Genomic DNA, 20,842 nt, shown 5'->3' on the forward strand with positions numbered 1-20,842 from the left:
TATATATATATATATATATATATATATATATATAGTGCCTACAATACCTTTAAATGTGCCATTTAAATTGGCCAAAACTAAGTTTTTGGGGCCACTGTAGTTTCTTAGACAAATAACAACAAGATTATGTAATAGAGATATTGAATTTATGACCGATGGCTTTTATGAAGTTTTTCTTCCTGAGCGACTGTAGTCTGAAAACGTTCACCTTGTAGTCAACCACCGTCCTTACTTTCAGTGAGTTTTTCATTATCACAAACACCTTGCGCTTGCTCTCCGGGGATTTAGTCTTGGCACCCCGTAAAGCTGCTTTGGGACCATTTTTATTATTACAAATGCTGTATAAATAAAGCGACAGAAGCAACAAATTTACCCTTCACCTGATGTCACCCTGGAAGTATTTCAGAGACCAGTGATTCTCACATTAAAACTCTGAGTAAAAGCTACGCTCGCAGCTTCGACTTGACATCAGCCGATACACAATTTTAGCTTTATATATGTGAGGCTGAAGTTGTTTTTTTAAGTGGAGAGCTCTGATGTTGAAGCAACTAATTTCAGAGGAAGAGGAAGAGGTCTGGGCCCAGATGAAGATAAATGGCATGTGTAGAGCTGATTAGAGAGAGAGAGAGAGAGAGAGAGAGAGAGAGAGAGAGAGAGAGAGAGAGAGAGAGAGAGAGAGAGAGAGAGAGAGAGAGAGAGACAGAGAGAGAGAGAGATAGAGAGAGAGATAGAGATAGAGATAGAGATAGAGATAGAGATAGAGATAGAGATAGAGAGAGAGAGAGAGAGAGAGAGAGAGCAAATGCAGATATAAAGTTAAGGAGAAAAAAAAGTGAACCCAAAAAGAGGGGGAGAGAGAGTGCTTGTCTTAGGAGGACTGTAATTATCCCTCAAAAAAGAAGGCAACACTACATGTTTCTACGACTGCTGCTCTGTGGGAAGTAACAGAAAAATTCTTCCACAAAAAGGCATTCCTTGCTTCAAAGCTCCAGTTTACAGATGCCATTATGTTTGAAGACAATTTATGAGGGAATTAGCTTTTCTAGTAAACTAAACTCGGATGTTCACGATGGTAAATCAAGCTCATGAATCATTTTACATATCTGCACCAATTATCACAGATACTTTGACAGAGCTAAAATATACAAGCTGACATATGCTTTATTCCACTCCAAACTATCTTGATCAAGCTAAAATAACCCTCAATCAAAGTTTTTGCATTCCTTATGTGAAAAACGTCAATATCATGGTAATTTAAAGGCCCACTGAAGTGCCTTGGAACACGCAGCTTTGTATGTAGAGTTGACGTAATTTCCACTAAAATAGGAAGCTAAGGCGGGGCATATTGAATGGCTCCTCCCCCTTTTCAAATAGCCAACATCTTTTAGTTTACCTCACAGACTGCAAGCCATACTTAACAGCACCATGGAAGCGAATCTGAGTGCTGATGATACGTTTGATTCTAGAGAGCATTTGATTGGACAGAAGATGTGATGAGAAGCTGAAGTCCGCGGTGATGTCCTAAAAATCTGTGATCCATTTTAACGGAAGTGAGAGACTCATAAATGCGAATTTTGTCATTGTTTTGGAACACACCAGCTTATTCATAACCTTAATGCTCATTCACATCAAGGACGATAACTATAAAGATAACGATAAATATATAGTTCTAAAAATCATTCTCAATGTTAAAGAATAGCAGAGTTCACACCACAGCTATAACGATAACAGCACACAGAAACGATATCGTTGGAATCACTTTCAGAACGATAAAAACATTGACAGCCAATCAGAATCCATCCTGCTGTAAAGAGCTCGAGCATTTAAAGTGGCAGACAAGCATGCGCTTATAATAAACAGAACGATATCATCCGCTGGTGTGGACGCTAATATAGTTATCTTTATAGTTATCTTTATGGTAAGCGTTCTTGGTGTGAACGGGCCTTAAGGCTAATATAATCATACTAAAAGCTAAAAAACTAAAATTTTGATTTCAGGGGGCCTTTAACTGCCAAACTCTCAATGACACTATCACTGTTACTAGAGGTCCTTGCCATTTAAAGAAAATCCCTGTCCTGGATCAAAACCAATGCCATAAAATGTTGCCATAACCTGTCCCACAACTCATCCCATCATAACTGTTTACATGACAGTATCGCAGAAACATCACAGATGGAACAATTTAGGCACGAGTAAGCAGCGAGTCACTTTCCAGTTGTAATGGCGCATAGAGGTAAGAGGCAGTTCTTCACCTACAGAGGCACAGGGGAGATTGATCCCATTCTCTGGCCCCTGAGGACCTCAGGACCGGCGTAATGACAGTGCTTCACTCTCCCTGAGATGGTCTGTCTTGGCCCTTGCTAACAGCTGGCTAAGGAAACAGATAAGCTACCTGAGGCTGGAAGGGCGACCTTGACACTTATTGACGCAATAAAAGTGATGTTCTCGAGTGGTGACATACAAAAGTGCTAGGTGTTTTATTCTGCTACTGTAGATGTTCAATGGCTCTTAAAGTCAACATGAAGTCAACACTGACCTTATTTACTTCTTTAATACATTTCCCAGGTCATTCTGTCCGCAATTCTTCAGCGCGTGTTATTTCAAAGAGATTTTTTATTTTTTTTCATAATGTAACTCTACATTAATCCGGATAGATTGGAAAAGGGCGTTTTTGCTTCAAACCACTCCATCCACACTAGCGTTTTCAAGCGTTTTCCAAAAGTTTCATATCCACACTGAAATGTCGGAAAACGCCAAATTAACCTTATTGTGCATGCGAAAAACCTCATAAATGCTTACTTAGGTTATACAGACGGAACAGACAAGTTCTCATGCTATTCTTCTGGGAGGATAATTTTATTTAGCAAAATGTCTCTCCATTCACTGATGCGCCAGGTCGCACTCACTCACCATTACATGTTTGGTATAAACGCAACAGCTCTCATGTTTTGCCGCAGGACAACAATTACGAGTACATTTTATGTCATCTTTTCAGGACTGCGATATGAAAAAGCAAAAGCTGCCTTTCCACCGCAGGAACTTTGCCAAGGAACTAGGGACTTTGGGGTGGAACTCGGTGTCTTTACACCGCAGGAACAAGGGTCTAAATGAAGTTCCAGGTAAAAATTCCCCCCTCAGAAAGTCCCTGCTGGCGAGCTAGTACTTTTTGAAAGTTCTCAGGCAGAAGCTTAAATAAATATGTACTGAATGCCTGGACAAAAATTTCACCCTTTCCTTATTTAACTGCAAATTCACATTCAGTTCAGGCTCCATTTGGGATATGTAATGCCAAGTTTTTACAATCCAAGTACCAGTGGACAAAACCAATCCTTACCTTGTTGAATATTCAGTTTTACTTGTAATATGCAGAAATGTCCTAGTTTTTATTTTTATTTTAATTTTATTTTTTTGGGGAGGGAGGGGAGGGAGGGGAGGGAGGGGAGGGGAGGGGGGGGGGGGGGGGTGTCATTGCTAAATGCTAAATGACAAGAAAGTGCATAAAATAATTGAATAATTAAATAATACTTATTTAATTTACGAAAAAAGATGTTAACAAACATTTTCTCAGTAATTCGATGACCAGATAAACTGAACATATTATTTAAGTAAAATGGCTAACGGACACCAAATCATGCTGACTTTAAGGCATTTTTTAAATGCTTTTTCAAAAGTTTTTGATATAACTCACCTTTAAAATCCTAACTTTAATCCTAAAAGGAATATTTAAATGAAGCACCTAAAGGGGAAAAAAAGTTACATAACCCTGATCATAAGCGTTCCTTCAAACCAATTCCAGCTGAACCCGAGGGGAAAGCAGGAGTTGTGTAAATATTAAGAGCACCTCAGCATCCTTTAGCCCTGTGTATGTGTGTGTGTGTGTGTGTGTGTGTGTGTGTGTGTGTGTGTGTGTGTGTGTGTGTGTGTGTGTGTGTGTGTGTTTGGCCTGGTAAACTCTACATTATTGGTAAACCCTACAAAAAGCAAAAAGTTGACAATATCTGAAATCCTTGTCCATGTGGGGTCTTGGTACCCATGTAGAAAACATCATATAAATCATCCTAAGTGATGTAAATGTAAAAATGCAAAAGTTTTCTGTAATGGGTAGGTTTAGGGTTCGGGGATAGAATATACAGTTTGTACAGTATAAAAATCATTACGTTTATATAAAGTCCCCATAAAACATGAAAACACAACATGTGTGTATGTGCGTGTGTGTGTGTGGGCTCTGATTGGGCCTTTACCTTGTACGGCTCACCAAACAGATTAAATCCGGTGGAGAACAAGTCTTCATCCTGCTGCACTTCCTGTGTCCTTCGCTCCCACTCCTTCTTCTTCAGCGCCGAGCGATCCTGCTCGTAATGACTGCGGGAAACGGGAGAGAAAGAACGATAGAGAGTAAGAGCGTGATTCGAGTTGGCATGCGAGAAATCGACGGCGAAAAACCCCTGCCCGTAAGAGATTCAAGGGAAGCCCTTATCTGTCTAATAGGCCCGAGCTGACACTAAGCAGATGAGGAGAGCGTGGCGGAGGAGATAAAGTAACTGGATTGGTGCGCGGATGCTTTGCAGGAACAGACAGGAGACTGCCAGGAAGAGGCAGCTCTGTTTGAAATGCTGGAAGAAGGGCTGGAGCCTCGGGGAGCGTTTATTTAGATTCGAAGGACCTCATATGGCAATCAGTGTGGGGGATTGTTACAGGAAATTCAAGCTTGTTTTAAACAAAGGCAGATGTCATACTGTGGAGTAAATGATTTCACAAATGAAAAAACCAAGCGTCTCTCTCTGAGGGATTCCGTCAGCCTCGTGTTTTTCTTTACATTCATTAAAATGAAGACTTCATCTGAGCGGTTTCTAGCACACCTCTCTCTCCCAGGCCTTGTTTGAGTTATTTAACGTCCAGATGACTTGCAGTTTAAGAAACTTCATGTATTAGCAATGAAAACAAACACAAGGGTGCTAAGCTGAGAGAGTGTGATGGTAGCGGTGACTGGTTGGCCCTGAGGCCGGTGTTAAAGGCTGACAGTGTCTGATTAGGGCCCGTAGACTCGGTTCCTTCCATTATCATAATGTAGAATGGCCCCGAGTTAACGCAGAACTCCCTCGGGAACAGACACGCTCCACAGCCGCTAGCTGTAGCATTAGCATCGGTCCCTGAGGGGGAACAACGGCGTGACAGAAACGGTGAATTCTTCAGTCAGTGGCCCCCTTGTTATGTTGTGACATATATGAGTGTGTGTTAGAGCTTGCCTGTTCATTTGTCCTCTCACTCACTCACTGAAGGCTTTATGACACGCTTCAAAAGAGATGTTGTTCCTTTAAAAAATTAATTAGCAAGCTAACAATATGCAATCAAATTTAGGGTGAAGGATCTAAAACGTTGGACGATAATTGTGACTCTTGCTGTTACGTTGTTACTTGCTGTATTTTTAAGTGATAAAAAAAAAACAATAAAATTAGAAGAAAATTATTATTATTATTATTATTATTCAATAGATTCAATAAAATGAGAAACAATTTGGCCAAATGGTTCATTATTATATATCAAAATTACTACAGTATATTATTATTATTAACAAAATAAGAAACAATTTAGTAAAACATTTTGTGATTATATATCACTATAATAATAATAATAATAATAATAACTAAATAAATAAAACTAGGAACAATTTGGCCAAAAAAATATGATTAGATATTAATATGACTGTAAGAAAAACTAAATAGTTATATTGATATAAAAAAAAAAAATAATAAAAAAAAATAATGATGTTACTAGTAAAAATGCAGTTTTAGCTACCAATGTAATCCAAAAAAAGAAAAAGAAATGAAGGAAATTGTTAATATTTCAATTAATTATCCATATTAATTTATTATGAGTAATAACGATAATTGTAGTAATTATGGTACTTTGGTCACGGTTAACATTTCAAATTGGCTCCTCAAGGCTATGCAACAAAAATTTGCATTTCTAACCCATAACCTTCTATTTTCCAATTTAAACATGACTATTATTTTGACATTTTTGCTGACAGAATCATCGCTTTCATCTAATGTCAACATTGCCAAAACCCAAGATACCTCAAACACATATTTCCTCAGCCCGTGCTAATAGGACACTTTCCCAGAGCAACAGACAGTGGTCCAGCTCTTGGAGGTGATGGATAGCAGAGCGAGCCGGAGAACTGGAGAACTGGAGATCTGGAGATCTGGAGATCTGGAACCGGTCCGTCTCCAGTCGTCCTGAGGTTTACGCCACAGCATTTAATCCATCACAAAATGATTCCAGAAGGCGGGAGATATTACGGTGCGAGAAAAACGAGGCCTGGTCTAAGGGTGACAGGTGCTTCTTCTGAGGGGTCGAGGTAAAAATAAGTGACAAAGAAAAGTGGGAATAAATACAACGACGAGAGATTGACGGTGCTTCCCAGGCCTTAATGACAGCAAGATGTCAGTTATCTTTATGTCAGCGCGCAGGGCACACTTGACACGGACACCTGACAGGACGATAAATCAAATTTACAGCTGTCAGTGGCAGAGCCCTGCAGACACTTGGGTCCCTTGACACTGCATTACTCTTCAAATGCAGAGCGCTGAGTTGGCCAGTCAGAGGTTGCTATAGACCATTAAGAAACTAAAGAAGAACGCAGAGGTGCAAATAACCCCTAGTTATGGCTGCTACAGTGCAAGACAAGTTAACAGTGTGATGACAGTGTGATATACAGCTATGTGTGAGCGTGTTTGCTTGCTATGAAACCTGCAGATATTATGGTATTAAGGTATTCATAAATTCTTAAAAAAATGACAAAATGTTGCTGTCAAAGTTAACATCTGTACTTACTGCACTTTGACATTTACATTCTCTAAATAATATGACTATTTTGTAATACCAGAAAATGTGGGATAGCATCGCCCACCTTTTCAGTGGAGTTGGTTCTGGAAGTTTTTATTTATTTTATTTTTATTTATTTTTTTATTCCTCCCATAGGGATTTAAAAAAAGTCTTTGTTAAAGCGCTATAAGCCATGATCCACGCAAGCCAACCAGAATCATAACATTGCAAACTTTGATTTGAAGCAAAAAAGAATTTGAAAATCAGTCAAGAATACAAAGCTAAAAGACTGGGTACTTGATGGCTTTAGTGATAGAAATAACTACAATCCCATGAAGCATTGCAAAAAATTACATATGTATATATATACATTTTTATTTATTTTTTTCATTTTATATTCATTCGTTAAAGTTTTAGCAATTTTGTTGTTTTAATTTTTTTCAATATTTCTATATAGAATTTTTTTTGTTTTTACTACGTTTTTATATAATCGTTAATTGAAAAAAAAATACAGTATATATGATTGGATACGTTAATATTTTTTTATTATTTATAATAAATGTTAACTGAAATAAAACATGTTATATATATATATATATATATATATATATATATATATATATATATATATATATATATATATATATATATATATATATATTGTTTAAATATAAAAACAATATATATAATCAATATATATAAACAATATGTATAATATATATATGTATATTTCAATTAACGATTATATAAAAACTGAATAAAAACTATAGAAATTCTATATAGAAATATTGGAAAAAACAACAACAACAAAATTGCTAAAACTTTAACGAATGAATATAAAATGATTTTTTTTTTTATATATATTTTTTATTAAAAAAGTAGCTATAATAATATCTCTATGATGCTAAACTAACACTGACAAGAATCTCACAGCAAGCGCAAAGCAAACCCTGGCAACCTCTCAAAACACCCGAGCATCGTGACACTGAGTCTTGCACTGTTTCATCTCCTCTTTCGGAATGTTTGTTTTCCTTGATTTTTTGTACAGTCAATAATTTTCTCTTCCCATGTTTCTGAGAAGGCGCTGCTGCCCACATTACTTCCTTCCTCCCTTCCTTCCTTCCACTGAGAAAACGCCAGTAATATATTCAAACTTCACATGAACACACATCACCAAAATTTCTCCAGGCCATATATTCAGTGGTATCCGTGTTGACAACACGCTGAATGTTAAACAGCAGTGCCTGGGCGGTTTATTACAGTCATGTTGTTGGTGGCATGATTATGTTCTGGAACATGTGGCATTGGCAGTTTTCCCCTTCCATTCTTCCCGTACTCCACCTCTCCTCTGCCTCTTCCTAACACCACTGCATGAGGGGGGAAATGAACAGCGATATCCATGGAAAAGCCAATGAATTTAATCTTAGCTGAGCTTTGCTGCATTTGAAAGATAACCAAATAGAGCGCCTGCATGGCCCTCCCTCCTCTCTCTCCCCCCGGTGAAAAAAAAAAGCCTCCCATAGAGAAATAATGTAATAAACAGCCAACGAGTGCCACTGTTATTAGAACGAAGCCGCCGCCACAACAGTGGGTCTGATTTCTGATTTAAAGCGGCAATTATTAATTTGAAGCACAGGCTAATTAAAACTACAGCTAAGCGTTTAGCCTCTTGTTACAATTATTTTGGAGGATTGTAATTATATGGAGCTGCTTATCTCACACATTAAGGCATTGACAGAAGAGGTGGAGATCTCCTCTCATTTATTCTTGATTTATCAGCGTTGGGATGAGATTGATGTGAGAAAGATAGCAGTCGTTCATCAGGAGGATGCTGGGGTTTGTCTGGAGGGTCTAGCCTGAGGGAAAACCCTGCTCAGATTGAATACTCCTTTTTTCCCCCACTTTTTCTCCTTTCTGTTTCTTTCTCTGCTTTTTTGGTGACAGTTAACTATATCACATGGATCTTGTGAAAACTGTAAGAATACTGTAAACAAAACATACACTGCTTTACAATTAAATGAGTGATCAATAAACCGGTAACACTTTACAGTAAGGTTAATTAGTTACCGTTAGTTAATGTATTAACTAACATGAACTAACAATGAGCAATACATTTGTTACTGTATTTATTCATCTTTGCTAATGTTAGTTAATAAAAATAGAGATGTTCATTGTTTGTTCATGTTAGTTCAGAGTGTATTAACTTATGTTAACAAATACAGCTTTTGATTTTAATAACGTATTAGTAAATGTTGAAATGAACTGCTGTAGAAGTGGTTCATTCTTAGTTCATGTTAACTAATGTTAACTAATGTTACCAAAAAACCTAATGATGAGACTGTAATAATTAAAGTAAATTAAACGGAGCATGCAGTAAATGAACAAATGATTTATTATGACCGCCGCTAGCGTAGCTAGCGAAAGCGGTCATATAGGGATTGTCAAAGTTTTGTTTTTGTTTTTTTTTTCGTCATCTACTGAATTTTTTCGTCAACGATACCAGGGACACCGAAACACCGGGGAACATGAAATTTGGTGGCCATGTAGCCCCCACTAGACTTTTTCGTTTGGTCCCCCGGGGCCACCCCCCCCCCCACCCCCCCCCCCCCCCCCCCCCCCCCCCCCCCCCCCCCCCCCCCCCCCCCCCCCCCCCCCCCCCCACACCCCAAAAAATGCAGTTTTTCCTAAATAACTACCTGAACCGTGGCACAGAGGATGAAGAAATTGTTATGGTATGTTGGTCTTAAGGGCCCACATCAACCTAGCCCATAATCACTCATTTGTGATTTGCGCCCCTCCCATAAAAAATGAAAATGCAATATTATTCTGCTTTAATCGCCCCTATCTTCAGTGGAGATGTTCAGAACTGCACCATATTTCATGTGTATGATTAACTTGACATCCTCTGGGGGTATGCTAAGTTTCGTAGAATTTCATCCATGGGGGGGTATAAAATAAATTCATTTATGTGCACATTTAGTGACTGTACACTCATCGGCCTGTAGATGGTGGTGTTGAGCGAAGGGTTGCTGGTTTAGGATGATACTGTCACACACACACATGCAGGAATACAAACAAACGCAAGCATGCACACACACTGACATCCACACGCACAGACACACACCCATACACACACATACAAATCCACATGCACAGACACACACACACAAACACACAAGCGCACACATGTACGCACGCATACATACACGCACAGACACGCACACACAGACACACACATACACAAACACACACACATACACATACACACACACACAGACAGACATGCACATACTACTACTTTTTTTAGGTATATACATAAACACGCAATACAGCCAAATTGCTCCACGTCATTTATTTTTGTGGAAAGCCAGTGCAGGCCTGAGCGGCGGTCATATTTTGTACCGCCATGCGGTACATCTAGTTGTGATTGTTTTCTTTCTGAAAATATTCAGTATAAAAACTAAACATTACCATTCAAAAGTTTGTGGTCATTAAGATATGTGGTCATTCTTATATTTATTTAATATATAGTCTTGAGTCTCTTATGCTCACCAAAGCTGCATTTATTTGATCAAAAAGCAATAATGTGAAATATTATTGCAATTTAAAATAACTGTTTTCTATTTTACTATATTTTAAAATGTAATGTATTCCTGTGATCAAAGCTGAATTTTCAGCATCATTACTCCAGTCTTCAGTGTCACATGATCCTTCAGAAATCATTCTAATATGAAGATTTGCTGCACAGGAAACATTTTCTTAATAAGCCGTGATACATTTTTTTTCCAGGATTCTTTGATAAACCGAAAGCTGTTCATCAGTACACTCAGAAACAGCATTTATTTGAAACATAAATCTTTTTTTACATTATAAATAGTCACTTTTGATCATGCGTCCTTGCTGAAAGTTCAAAAGAACACCATGTATTTGGCATTGAAACCTTTTCTAACATTATAAATGTCTTTACTGGCAATTTTGATCTATTTAATGCATCTTTGCTGAATAAAAGTATTAAAGGTGCTGAATGTTTTTTTGTTTTTTTTTACTGTACTAAAGCATGAAAAGGTTACACTATATTTTAAGGGGTCAGTACTTAAATGTATCATTACACAGTAACAGGGTAATAATAATTAGGATTAGATGAGGGTTTGGTTGAGAGTTAGTTGCGTAATTACCCACAATTTATAGTTATTACTATATTAACTACATGTAACAATGTGTAAAATAAAGTGTTGCCCATAAAAATACCCATTATTTAGGAAATCAAGTTCAAATACTTGTTTCTCCGAAAAGCAATGCTACAGTCAGTTATTCTACTTAAAAATGTGTGTTCCATGTCGGAATGTCTGATTTGTTTTGGTCTGTGATCCCGCCCACTACCAGTTTACCCAATAGAATTTGCCAGTTGGTGGAAAACACAGCGTATTACAGCCACTGAAGTGAGCAAACGAACTAGGTCATGAATTGCTGATTCTACACGACATAAAAAGCCTCAGCAATGAAACATTGCAAACGTAGGCTATATATTATCTGATCAACTTACAGTGTAAGGCGTGCCGCTTTCCATTGTCAAATGTGATCGTTCCTGTTGCATGTCCTGACTCTGGCAACCCGCATGAGCGTCGAGTGTGAGGAAGATAGGGTGGGGGAAACAACTTTTTCCAATATTTTGAACGTGGACTGCAGAACCCATTTCAACTGCTATATCCATCAATATTACACACTGCACCTTTAATTTCTTTGTTAAACAGACAGCCACTGTCGCTAAATAAATACCAAAAGGTAAATGCAAGAAGCAAAATGTAGGCTATTTCAATACAGCAAACATAACCCCCCTCCGAAACACCCGAAAGACCAATTCAAAACGGCCCAAATTTAGCATTCCTTCAGACAATCCGCCCTGAGCTGCACAGCGAGCTCAAATGACCACACAGGCCAGAGACTCGTCTTCAGGATGGCAGCTGCTTGTAGGCGAGCAAAGGACTCTCTCAGATTAATGAGCACCCCTGACAGTAATTGCTAGGTGCCAGGTTATCAGCCCGGCCACTGACACCACTTCCCCCCAGGACTCTTTCCATTTCCTCAAGGAGGCCATTGTTTGCACTCATATTAGCAGCAGCTCAGCGGGACGGCTAAGACACTGGCCGCACAATGGAGGCTAAAACACACTTCACCTTCTCCAGTCCACCACTGTCACTGACTTTTGCAGCGTTCTTCCTTCAGGGCAGCGCTGAGTAGTAATAAATGTGATTCTCGATGTCTAAGAGGCTGAACCACCTCCTGCAATCCAGTGACACATACCGTGCCGAGGCATAGTATTTATATACATTCCTAAAAATAAAGGTTCTTTCATCGATGGGTCCATGACGAACCTTTAGCATCCACAGAACCTTTCCATTCAACAAAAGGTTCTTTATAGAGGAAAAAGGTTATATAGTTTATTAAAATGTTGTTGTTTTTTCACACTAAGACATTTTTTTTTTTTTTTTTAGAACGGTCCACTGAAATGTTCTGTGTGGAACCAAAAATGGGCATATAAGTCTAAGTTAAAAAGTGTAATTTAAAAAGTATTTGGACACAGATGTATCACTAAAATATGAATAATGCAATATATAAAAATATAAATAATTGGAAAGGGGCATATATGTCAATAAATATATTTAATTCAAAAATGTCATTGCATTTAATATACATGAAAATAATAATAATAATAATAATAATAATAATAATATCATTAAAAATATAAATAAATACTGTAGTACTATATATATATATATATATATTATAACACTGTAATAAAAAATGATTAATTATATAGAATAATAATCACCATCATCATTATCATGAGACTTACAAAACCAATTAAAGCATAAATAAAGCAAAATATCAGATTATATATATATTAACTATATATATATATATATATATATATATATATATATATATATACTGTATGTATGTATGTATGTGTATATATATATATATATATATATATATACTGTATACATACAATGTATATATATATACAGTATATATATATATATATATATATAATTATACAGTATATACTGTATATATGTATGTGTGTGTGTGTATATATATATTTTTTTTTTCTTATATACATTTACATGTACATTTAATTATATAAATGTATCAGTACATTAAATAATAATAATAACAACAGTCACATTTTGAAATGTATAAACACCATTCCATACAGCAAAATATCACATGCAATTGCATAAAACGGCTTGCTTCAGATTCCCTCAAGTAAATGATGAAATAATCTATACGTCTCAGCGATATATAATCAATACGTTTCATTGTTTTAATTGCCTCATTTGTTTAATTGTCTTTGTCACGCAGTCTTTTGCTTTTTCTAATTCTCTCCATCTTCTTTTTCTTTTTTTTTCTTTTTTTTCTGTGCGCTTTCAACTCGCAATACAAGGGATCCGTGATTAACTGCGTCAACCAATTAGAAAGCATGTCTGGAGTCTGAAATGTCATGTCATGAATATTGCAGGAGGAGCTCCGGCACATTTCCAGAATTTTACCCAATTTAGCAAACAGACCTCGGCGTGCACTGGAACATCAAGTGCAGTGTCCACAAACACCAGCGGGGATTTCACCACAGACACACAGCTAACCCCTGTGCCAAACAAATGTCAATTTTCCATGTCATCAAACTGTAAAAACTGATCTGAGCGCAGTAATAGTCAGAGACGCTGCGCATTCAGCAGACTGCATAATCGAGAGAGGAAATTATGGCAGCTGCACGTCGATTATCCCTTAATGGGCACCGACTTCAAATTAATGTCTTCTTCATGTTCCATATTTCACATTCATATTGAGAGGAATTTACCACAATTACGGTGTAATTGCAGATCTGCGGCTGAAGTTATCAGCGTACAGGGTGCGTTTAAGAACCTAAATCTAATCTTAGTCTATTTTGAGTTGCTCTCGACTTGAAATCTGAATGCTGAGATTGGCCTTCCATATGGTTTCACGACAAATGCACCAGGGAGCATGTGAAAACAACAGGCCGTGTCGAAGAAACATAAAGAAAATAATGCGTAAACAAACAAATACAAAAGTACGAGATCGTAAATGGCGAAAAACACGCATTTACGAAACATGCATGTTATCTCTGGCTTTTAAGCTCGCTTGTCTGATAGATCATCGTTCCGAGACACGTCAAGCACTTTTAACCCGTGGCCTGTAATTATGCAGAGGGAGCTCTTGGCTTGAAGAACAGAAGGAGAGATGGAGAGGCTGATGAAGTGAAAGGCTGAAGAGCTCGACAGGCCAGTGAACAGATACATATGGGGCATGTTCATCTGACATCTGTCTGATAACCTACACTAAACACACCAGGAGGAGATTCAACACTTAGAAAACTCGTCAAGAAACGCCTGGGTCATATTTCATAAAAAAGATAGAGAGATATAAGGTTTCGTTCATGAAAAAAATTAAGACTATTTTTTAAGAACTAATAATATTATTTAAAAAATAATAAGATTTTTTTTTTTAAATAACAATAATTAATTATATATAGACATAGTCATATATATATATATATATATATATATATATATATACATACAGTATATATATGTATTTTTTGTATGTCAATTTAATTTTGCATTACAGTAATGAGACAAACTATATTTCTATATTTTTTTTTAAATTTCTATATAATATTATATATTTATAAATATAGATATAATGGTCTAGTTACCGTAATACGGTAACTAGGTACGGTGTAATACGGTACGGTGTGTGTTTATATATGCCAATTTATCTTTGCATTACAGTAATGAGACAACAATGTATTAATAAATGTGAAATGTGAAGTATTATTGCCATTTCAAAAAACTGTTTTCTGTTTTGACATATTTTAAAATGTAATTTATGGCAAAGCTGAATCTTCAGCATCATTACTCACGTGAGTGAGTCTCACTCAGTCTCACATGATCCTTCAGAAATCATATACAATAATAATAATAACATATGTATATTGTGATGGACACAAATTGAAATTGAATTGGAATCATATATAGAACTGTAGCAGTCAATTTCAGTTATCCGTTTGACGTGTCTTCTTTGTCTGACCGAGCCAAAACTATTTTTTTATGATTAATTTTATATTGATACAGCTACAAAAAACAAGAAGCTCTCGCACACTATCAATACTTGCAAATGAGTATCAAAATTGTATTAGCAACGGCATGTCTGATGAAGGTCGCATGATGAAGGTCGTGAGACCGAAACGTTGCTAATACAATTTTGATACTCCTTTGCAAGTACTGATAGTGTGCGGGAGTTTTTATGTTTTTTGTAGATATTTATTTGGTCTTTTTTCCCCACACACCCATAACCTGCAGGTGTGTGATGGTGTTTGCTAATATATTGATAGAGCTGAGATGGGTTACAAAAACGAAATGTGAAAACTAGCTGGCTCAAACACAGCTGTAAGAATCGTAGGCATCAAAGATGAAAACATGAACACAGACAGAACAGATTTTTTTGAAATCTTTACACTTTAATTTTCCATTCCTTTGAACTGGTCTCGGCATTCGTTAATCAGCCGTTGGTTCTGAACCTTTTCCTCAGAGGCTGTGTGTTTTTCAGACACAAAAACAGCTAAACACCAAACAACAAGTTCCAATCATCGACCTGGCGTCGCTTTCTGTCCGAAAGCTGTTAATTGCTGCATAATTTCAAAGCGAATCTGTCTGAAGAGATGTCAGGGTCCAATAGCTTGTCTTTAATCATGCTCTGTTCAACTCTGCATGTCAATGAATTTGTCACTGATAGACTGCAAATTACATTGACTGCACTGGAGACGTAATTACTTTCAATGTTTCCAATGAGTAAAACTGTGGTTTAACAGGAATAGTGTGGCTATCAGTGTGGGTGAGAAGAACATTTATATATACTGTTCAAAAATGTAAATCAGTATTTTTATTTGTTTATTTTTTTAAGAATGTATTCAGCATGGATGCATTAAACTGATCAAATGTGACAGTAAAAACATATATAAAGTTAAAAAATATTTCTGTTCATCACGATTTCCAAAAAAATATGAAGCAGCACAACTGTTTTCAACATTGATAATGTTTTTTGAGCGTCGAATCATCATATTAGACTGATTTCTGAAGGATCATGTGACACTGAAGACTGGAGTAATGATGCTGAAAATTCAGCTTTGCATCGCATGAATAAATTATATTTTAATATATGTTCAAGTAGAAAACAGTTATTTTAAATTGCAAAAATATTTCAAAGAGACTCAAGAATATATAAAAATTTCAATGACCCCAAACTTTTGAATTGTAACATTGAGAGTTTATACTAAATATTTTCAGAAAGAGAACCATCACAATTACAGTTTTTTTCGATTGCTAAACGACAGTGGGCACAACTGGAGTCACATGTGCAAAACTCTAACAACAGTCTGCACAGCAGCAGTTCATGTGGACCAAACTCGTTTTTCGTTTTTCATTGCTTGAACACAGTTTTCAAAACTCTACACACTTATCCCATGACTTTAACCACAACCTGCACAACACTGTGGATGTACAGCACTTTGTTCAAATGCTAACACACTGCTGTCAAAACTGTGAACCACACATTCAAAACAGAATAGATTTCAGCCTTGTGCCTTTCAAACACTGATGACTGCAAAAAAGTATTGTTTTAGACTTGTTAGTGAACACACACACATTTATAGATAGATAGATCGATCGATCGATCGATCGATCGATCGATAGATAGATAGATAGATAGATAGATAGATAGATAGATAGATAGATAGATAGATAGATAGATAGATAGATAGATAGATAGATAGATAGATAGATAGATAGATAGATAGATAGATAGATAGATAGATAGATCGATAGATAGATAGATAGATAGATAGATAGATAGATAGATAGATAGATAGATAGATAGATAGATTGATAGATAGCAGGGAGAGGGCGGATGCGTGCCGGATGTGAGGACACAAGTCCAGAGGACTGCCAGGGATGGATAAGGCACTCCCAGAAGGTTCTCATGGCAAGAGAGAACATTAGATGTGATGTTGATGAAAACCTGTGGCCTGATGCTAGAGAGAGGCAGGATTAGCCCCTCAATTATTTGTTCGAATTACAGTAGGCCTATGTACTTTTAGTTTCTACCTTTTTTTCTCATTACTGTAATTCCGTAAATTACTACAGACTATTGAAGCAAACTGCTAATTTTCATTTACCTTAAAGAATTGTTATGTTCTAAAAATTTCAATAAATCATGTGAAAGAATGTCACTCTTTTCTTTGAAGAAAATATTATTTTGTATGAAGTCACTGAAATTGTTCAAACTGTAAAGATGAAAAGTTAGTATTTTCTGTATTGGTGTTTGATGCTAGTGTTTTTCCTCTCAGTGTGTTCTGAGTGACAGTGTGTGTTATCTCAGTGAGGGTTGTGTGTAGTGTTTGGCTGCACTGAGCCTGTTTTGAGCCATGTTTTAAGAGTTGTGTTGCTTGGAGTGAGTTTTGCAGGTGATGTGAACTGTTTAGCTCAGGTGACTGTTGGTAGTGCAGACTGTAGTTAGAGTTTTGCACACGTAGCTCCAGTTGTGCTCACTGTCGTTTAGCAATCGAAAAAAAACTGTAAAAACATTTGTTAATTTACTGTATGCTCTGTTTAATTTACTTTTTATTTTTATGATTATAGTTTCATCATTAGGTTCTGAAGGATCATGTGACACTGAAGACTAGAGTATTGTTGGAAATTCAGCTTTGCATCACAGGAATAAATTACATTTTAAAATATATTCAACAATTATTTTAAAATGTAATACTATTTCATAATTTTACAAATTGGACTATATTTTAGAACAAATAAATGCAGCCTTGGTGAGTATAAGAGACCTCTGAACGGGAGTGTCCTCTTCACATTGTAATGTGAAAAAGAATGATAAAAGAATGAGATTTATGTATTTTGCTTTTTGGAGCGAAATATAACCTGGAAACTTCCTGAGATTCACCCATGTCGAAGTGTTTAAAACAGAAGACCTCTCCTTTCAGAAAATAATACTTTTTCTGGGATCTTCTATGTCATCTCTTGGCTAAGGTCCTGGTTTCTGTGTTCCATATGTCACGTACAAGCACAAAACGCAGCTCAAATGTTTTCCTGGCAGCGTTCTCAAGATGAAATGTATGTTGTCTCTCTGGTGGGTGGAGGTTTTCACCTCCGTTTTGCTGAGACGGACGTTGGCGTCCCCACATGTAAATAAACACGTCTGTCAGAGCTGCTGAAAACAAATGTGGTTTTAGTCACGTCTAGACAACCGCAATGACTTCATAAGCCATATTCTTCCACACGTGTCTAGTCGAGTTGGAGTTGCTCCGGCAGAGGAGTCATACAATACTTTTCCTCTGTTTGTGTTGTTCACTGCTGCTAAAGTTTTATCACTTGATGAAAAAAAAAAAAAAAAAAAATATATATATATATATAATTTTTTTTTTATAGAGCTACAATCAGCAGAGACACTTCTGGCTCAGTTCATTACTGCGATTATTTGTATATTTATGATAGTCTTTACTGGGACTGTCAATCAATATAAAAAATAAATAAATCAAATTAAGTATTTGATATGCTCATTTATTCAAGGGGCAAGATAAAACACATACATTTTTTATTGCATTTGTTTTATTTTTTTTATAAAAAAAGTCCTCAATTATTTACAGCTCTAAATGTATGTATGGTAATAAGCGGTTGGCCTTTTTAATAGCGGATGCCAATATGATATCTAACAGTGTGGCTAGTAAAATTGTAAAAGTAAAAAAAAGAAAGGAAAGAAAATGCTTATTCTACAAGGCTGTAAATGTTTAAAATATTAGAAAATTTTACTTATTCAGCCTGAGTTTTTGTCTCATTACTGTAATACAAAGTTAAATTGGCATATATATATATATATATATATATATATATATATATATATATATATATATATATATATATATATATATCCTGAATATATAGTTATAAGTCTGAATATATAGTTATAACTCTGAATGTAAATGTGAATATATAGCTATAACTGAATATATATTAATAAATCCTGAATATATTGTTATAACTCTGAATATATAAATGCAAATTTGAATATATAGCTGTAACTAAATATATATGAATAAAACTCTGAATATAGTTATAAGTCATGCAAATATATCATTCTTGCTTGTGTGATAACTCATATCATAGACTTATGTTCTAAATATAAAGAGCAGGAACTTTTTTCATCCATTTTGATGACATTTCAGTGAGATGGGAGATAGCGCTCAAAACCCTTCAGATCGCATAATTTAGTGGAAAAATAATAATAATAATAATATATATATATATATATATATATATATATATATATACACACAAACGATTAACAATTGCAAATGTATAGTCCACAAAAATAATCAAAGTCATCGGATTTGTATGTAAGACACAAAGGAAAGGAAAGTCTGGATGTGTAGACAGAAACGGAGAGAATGAGGTAGTAGGAGAGAGGGAGAGAGAGAGCAGGAGAGAGGGACAGTCGTATAGGTTAAGAAAGACGAGTGTCTTTGATCTCTGATTCCAGCACACAGAGCACGGAAATGAAACCCCAGGCCCTTCCATCCCCATTTCTGTTACGTGGGCAAAAATAAAGCAAGCACAAATTTCAAATTAACTTCAAAAATAATGAACTTCTGGGACCCTCGCAATTCACACGAGTGAAGAATGTCCCTGATTGCTTGCAGTAGCAGGAATCATTACATTGCCTCAAATTTCATTTCATCACATTGTTGATGTAATTATTTGATGTAGGCTAGACATGGTAAAAGAATAATTTCAATTACAAAAAAAAAAAGAAGTATTTGATGTGGGCCAGACATATAGTTGAAGTGGAATTTAAATAAAAAAAAATACCATAATCAATTAACTAAAGAAATGTGAACCAACATATAAGATTGCATCATTCAGATGATTTTTTCCCCCTTTTCTTTTAATATATTATGTGGAAATTTGGATCCTAAAAGAAAGTTATCTATAGCATTACACTACACTTCAATCAAGACAACACTCGGAATAGCTTTAGTATGTAATTGAATATGTCATGCTGATAGATACACAGACGCGCTGCTGTGAGAGTGTAATATATGCTGCAGCTTCATAAATAGACATACATAAATACCGTAGCAGATCTAGGCAGGTGGAGCTGGGGGAGGTGGAGGGGTTCAGAGGAACGCACTGCAGGACTAGCTTACAGCAAACACTAAACCAGACTATTTAAATGTTGAGCAAGCAACCCCATTGGCTGCAGGATCAGCAGAAGCCAATCAGCTTGTGCCATGTGGTAATGATGTGATTGCTTGCAGATTGCATGCAAAGGACCTGTCAAATTGCGTCCTCTAACTATATACAGTATATAAGGGTGATAACAAACTGAGTTCAAAAACATTTGTTTTCTATATGCATGATCCACTTCTGAGTAACTAACACTTTTCGATCGGTTCACATGGTAATGGCACCTGTGGGTTGCAGGCTAATCTGTGAATTCTGGGGTGTGAAAGTTTTATTCCTGTCTCCTCACACTCAACCCGCTAATGTCAGATGATGCTAAATGAGGATTTGCAGGTATATATGGAATTAGCATCAGTAAACAGCAACAGAAATGAGATAAATAATACAGAAACTAAGCGAAAATGAAGAGTGGCCAATAAAAGTCCAGAAGCCGGAGGTGGTACGGTATACAGTTCAGTTATTACACGCATCACAACTCCAGAAATTATACAAAATATCTTCCTCTGACAGATAGAAACAAGACAATACCGGCACCATCTCATCAATCAATGATGATCGAATGATCGACCATAGAAAAATAGTAGCAGTCAAAAGCATTTTAGCACGCCTTCCTCTCATTTACAGTTTAATGATGTTCATTCCATAGCAGTGGCTCAGACTCATGGAAATCCCAACCGGTAAAACAG

General features: G+C 36.2%; 1 protein-coding gene across 1 annotated transcript in view; it reads right to left on the reverse strand.

Annotated features, from left to right (window-relative positions):
- Nucleotides 1-20,842, reverse strand: part of aff2 (AF4/FMR2 family, member 2) — a 227,105-nt gene that overhangs the window by 164,839 nt on the left and 41,424 nt on the right. Inside the window, exon 2 of the mRNA XM_082178263.1 lies at nucleotides 4,242-4,362. Within this exon, the coding sequence (XP_082034389.1) occupies nucleotides 4,242-4,362 (121 nt within the window). The remainder of the gene's footprint in view (nucleotides 1-4,241; nucleotides 4,363-20,842) is intronic.

The sequence above is a fragment of the Leuciscus leuciscus genome, assembly GCF_965113295.1.
Source record: "Leuciscus leuciscus genome assembly, chromosome: 8".
Taxonomy (NCBI): domain Eukaryota; kingdom Metazoa; phylum Chordata; class Actinopteri; order Cypriniformes; family Leuciscidae; genus Leuciscus; species Leuciscus leuciscus.